Genomic DNA, 5000 nt, shown 5'->3' with positions numbered 1-5000 from the left:
TTCCATATATATATGTATATATATATATATATATATATATATATCCATATATATATATATCCATATATATAGATCCAAATATATATATATATATATATATCCATATATATATATATATATATATATATATATATCCAAATATATATATATATATATATATATATATATATATATATATATATATATATACATATATATATACATAAATATATACACATGTATATGTATATATATATATATATATATATGAATATATACACATGTATATATATATATATATATATATATATATATATATATATATATATATATATATCTTTATTCATAGGCATGTATGTAAGTATACATGTATGTATGTATAGATTAATAAATAGATGTGAAGATGCAGAAAAATATATAGATATATAGATATAGACATATAGGTAAAGGCACCTAGCTATACAGATTGCATAGATATAAACAGATTTCCGTAAACAGAGACGCATCACGTGTGTCTCCGCGCGTGGTCTCCCGAGCCGCCGAGACTCACACAGCCAGACTTCGCCGTAGGATCCCTGGCCGATCTTCTTCTTCCACTGCAGGACCTCCCGCGGGACCTCCCAGTTGTCCACGCACTCCCGAGAGATGTCCGGCAGCTCCGGCTCGAACCTCACACAGGGCGTCTTCAGGAGCATCGAGAGCTCGGTGCCGTTGTCGTGCATGTAGTCCTCGATGAGGTCGTTGAGGGTGGAGAAGGACTTCTTCTTGGAGATGTAGAAGCCTTCCTGGACGGAGCCGTAGACACGGAAGTGCTTCACCTCCGGCCGGTTCGTCGCCCAGTTGAAGGCCTGAGAAGTGATAAGCATTTATTTTTGACCGTTACTGTGTCTTTGTAGGCAGAGATGCTTCATTTAAATTACTTATTTATTGTTAATATTATCATGATTGCTGTTTATCATTATCTTTATTTGCATTGTTATATGTTTGTGTATATATATCATTATTGATAAAGACATTATCATATTTTTTATCATAACATCACTGGTGCAATCATTACTATCTCAATTATTACAACCATTATCACAGCCATTATTATGGTTAATCACAATCTCTATTACTACCACTGCTATCCCCATTACCCCCACCATTACCACTACCATCTACCATCACTACAGCCCTTTCAATTATCCTTATCGGTGTCCCTCTGCCTCACCCTGATGCTGATGGTGTGGCCATGGCCGGATTCCGAGGCTCTTATCATGTATGCGCCGGTGTCGTTGTATCTACTGAGCAGCAGCTGCTCCGCTTCCTGCCGCGAGATTTTTCCGAAGTACCAGCTGCATGGAAAAAGGAATCGCTGAGCCGCTGCACGTATTGGACCATGCTTTGTCTGTGTTGGGTGGCATTGATTAGATATTCTCTCTCTCTCTCTCTCTCTCTCTCTCTCTCTCTCTCTCTCTCTCTCTCTCTCTCTCTCTCTCTCTCTCTCTCTCTCTCTCTCTCTCTCTCTTTCTACTAACAGAAATTTCAGTTTATATATACATCGTTGCAAAGTTAAGCCGTACGATCATTACTAAGGAAACTTAATATACTTCAATAACTTTAAAACTGCAGTTCTTAATCATTTTACCACCGCGTTCCCTCTTGTAGTTTATCATTACCTACAAGGGCCAAAAAAGTATATTTAGTGAACCTTTATTGCCTTCCTGGCCCCTTCCCCGACATCAACGAAAATTATCCCCCCCCAAAAAAAAAAAAATCCTGAATTTAATTTCGTGTTTTAAGCTTTTCGATTAATAATAGTGAGCCACTCATATACATATCACATTTTTAAACAGAATTCTAACCACAAGCCTCCAAGTCTTCCCCATCCGGAAATTACTCATGGCCCCCAACGCCAAGAACGTCTGCTGTAAATAAAATGGCCAATAACCTTTGTTGTAAATAAAATGACCAAGAACCTCTGCTGCAAATAAATGGCCAAGAACCTCTGTTGTAAATAAAATGGCCAAGAACCTCTGCTGCAAATAAAGTGGCCAAGAACCTCTGTTGTAAATAAAATGGCCAAGATCCTCTGCTGCAAATAAAGTGGCCAAGAACCTTTGTTGTAAATAAAATGGCCAAGAACCTCTGCTGCAAATAAAGTGGCCAAGAAACTCTGTTGTAAATAAAATGGCCAAGAACCTCTGCTGCAAATAAAGTGGCCAAGAACCTCTGCTGCAAATAAAGTGGCTAAGAACCTCTGTTGTAAATAAAATGGCCAAGAACCTCTGCTGCAAAAAAAAGTGGCCAAGAACCTCTGTTGTAAATAAAATAGCCAAGAACCTCTGTTGTAAATAAAGTAGCCAAGAACCTCTAGTGTAAATATAATGGCCAAGAACGTCTGCTGTAAATAAAGTGGCCAAGAACCTCTGTTGTAAATAAAGTAGCCAAGCACCTCTAGTGTAAATAAAATGGCCAAGAACCTCTGCTGTAAATAAAGTGGCCAAGATCCTCTGTTGTAAATAAAGTGGCCATGAATCTCTGTTGTAAATAAAATGGCCAAGAACCTCTGCTGCAAATAAAGTGGCCAAGAACCTCTACTGTAAATAAAATGGCCAAGAACCTCTACTGTAAATAAAGTGGCCAAGAACCTCTGTTGTAAATAAAATGGCCAAGAACCTCTGTTGTAAATAAAGTGGCCAAGAACCTCTGCTGCAAATAAAGTGGCCAAGAACCTCTACTGTAAATAAAATGGCCAAGAACCTCTACTGTAAATAAAGTGGCCAAGAACCTCTGTTGTAAATAAAATGGCCAAGAACCTCTGTTGTAAATAAAGTGGCCAAGAACCTCTAGTGTAAATATAATGGCCAAGAACCTTTGTTGTAAATAAAGTGGCCAAGAACCTCTGTTGTAAATAAAATGGCCAAGAACCTCTGTTGTAAATAAAGTAGCCAAGAACCTCTAGTGTAAATATAATGGCCAAGAACATTTGCTGTAAACAAAGTGGCCAAGAACCTCTGCTGTAAATAAAATGGCCAAGAACATTTGCTGTAAACAAAGTGGCCAAGAACCTCTGCTGTAAATAAAATGGCCAAGAACCTCTGCTGCAAATAAATGGCCAAGAACCTCTGCTGCAAATAAAGTGGCCAAGAACCTCTGCTGTAAATAAAATGGCCAAGAACATTTGCTGTAAACAAAGTGGCCATGAATCTCTGTTGTAAATAAAATGGCTAAGAACCTCTGCTGTAAATAAAATGGCCAAGAACATTTGCTGTAAACAAAGTGGCCAAGAACCTCTGCTGCAAATAAAGTGGCCAAGAACCTCTGCTGTAAATAAAGTGGCCAAGAACCTCTGCTGTAAATAAAGTGGCCAAGAACCTCTGCTGTAAATAAAGTGGCCAAGAACCTCTGCTGTAAATAAAGTGGCCAAGAACCTCTGCTGCAAATAAAGTGGCCAAGAACCTCTGCTGCAAATAAAGTGGCCAAGAACCTCTGCTGCAAATAAAGTGGCCAAGAACCTCTGCAGTAAATAAAATGGCCAAGAACATTTGCTGTAAACAAAGTGGCCAAGAACCTCTGCTGCAAATAAAGTGGCTAAGAACCTCTGCTGCAAATAAAGTGGCCAAGAACCTCTGCTGCAAATAAAGTGGCCAAGAACCTCTGCTGTAAATAAAATGGCCAAGAACATTTGCTGCAAATAAAGTGGCCAAGAACCTCTGCTGCAAATAAAGTGGCCAAGAACCTCTGCTGTAAACAAAATGGCCAAGAACATTTGCTGTAAACAAAGTGGCCAAGAACCTCTGCTGCAAATAAAGTGGCCGGCCAAGAACCTCTGCTGTAAATAAAGTGGCCAAGAACCTCTGCTTCAAATAAAGTGGCCAAAAACCTCTGCTGTAAATAAAATGGCCAAGAACCTCTGCTGCAAATAAAGTGGCCAAGAACCTCTGTTGTAAATAAAGTGGCCAAGAACCTCTGTTGTAAATATAATGGCCAAGAACGTCTGCTGTAAATAAAGTGGCCAAGAACCTCTGCTGTAAATAAAATGGCCAAGAACATTTGCTGTAAACAAAGTGGCCAAGAACCTCTGCTGCAAATAAAGTGGCCAAGAACCTCTGTTGTAAATAAAGTGGCCAAGAACCTCTGTTGTAAATAAAATGGCCAAGAACATTTGCTGTAAACAAAGTGGCCAAGAACCTCTGCTGCAAATAAAGTGGCCAAGAACCTCTGCTGTAAATAAAGTGGCCAAGAACCTCTGCTGCAAATAAAGTGGCCAAGAACCTCTGTTGTAAATAAAGTGGCCAAGAACCTCTGTTGTAAATAAAATGGCCAAGAACATTTGCTGTAAACAAAGTGGCCAAGAACCTCTGCTGCAAATAAAGTGGCCAAGAACCTCTGTTGTAAATAAAGTGGCCAAGAACCTCTGTTGTAAATAAAATGGCCAAGAACATTTGCTGTAAACAAAGTGGCCAAGAACCTCTGCTGCAAATAAAGTGGCCAAGAATCTCTGCTGTAAATAAAGTGGCCAAGAACCTCTGCTGCAAATAAAGTGGCCAAGAACCTCTGCTGTAAATAAAATGGCCAAGAACCTCTACTGTAAATAAAATGGCCAAGAACCTATGCTGTAAATAAAGTGTCCAAGAACCTATGCTGTAAATAAAGTGACCAAGAATCTCTGCTGCAAATAAAGTGGCCAAGAACCTCTGCTGCAAATAAAGTGGCCAAGAACCTCTGCTGTAAATATAATGGCCAAGAACCTCTGCTGCAAATAAAGTGGCCAAGAACCTCTGCTGCAAATAAAGTGGCCAAGAACCTCTGCTGTAAATATAATGGCCAAGAACCTCTGCTGTGAATATAATGGCCAAGAACCTCTGCTGCAAATAAAATGGCCAAGAACCTCTGCTGCAAATAAAGTGGCCAAGAACCTCTGTTGTAAATAAAGTGGCCATGAATCTGTTGTAAATAAAATGGCCAAGAACCTCTACTGTAAATAAAATGGCCAAGAACCTCTACTGTAAACAAAGTGGCCAAGAACCTCTGCT

At 39.2% G+C, this 5000-nt stretch overlaps 1 protein-coding gene across 3 annotated transcripts in view; it reads right to left on the bottom strand.

Moving 5' to 3' along the window:
• LOC113809176 (tyrosine-protein kinase Src64B) overlaps positions 1-5000 on the bottom strand; it is a 28021-nt gene that overhangs the window by 7496 nt on the left and 15525 nt on the right. For all 3 annotated transcript variants that reach the window (XM_070130701.1, XM_070130699.1, XM_070130700.1), the window contains 2 exons: positions 1193-1316; positions 530-827 (listed from right to left, as the gene is read on the bottom strand). In XM_070130701.1, coding sequence (XP_069986802.1) covers positions 530-827; positions 1193-1316 — 422 coding nt within the window. The remainder of the gene's footprint in view (positions 1-529; positions 828-1192; positions 1317-5000) is intronic.

This window comes from Penaeus vannamei, chromosome 15, assembly GCF_042767895.1.
Source record: "Penaeus vannamei isolate JL-2024 chromosome 15, ASM4276789v1, whole genome shotgun sequence".
NCBI classification, from domain to species: domain Eukaryota; kingdom Metazoa; phylum Arthropoda; class Malacostraca; order Decapoda; family Penaeidae; genus Penaeus; species Penaeus vannamei.
This window is presented reverse-complemented; position numbering and strand designations above follow the sequence as displayed.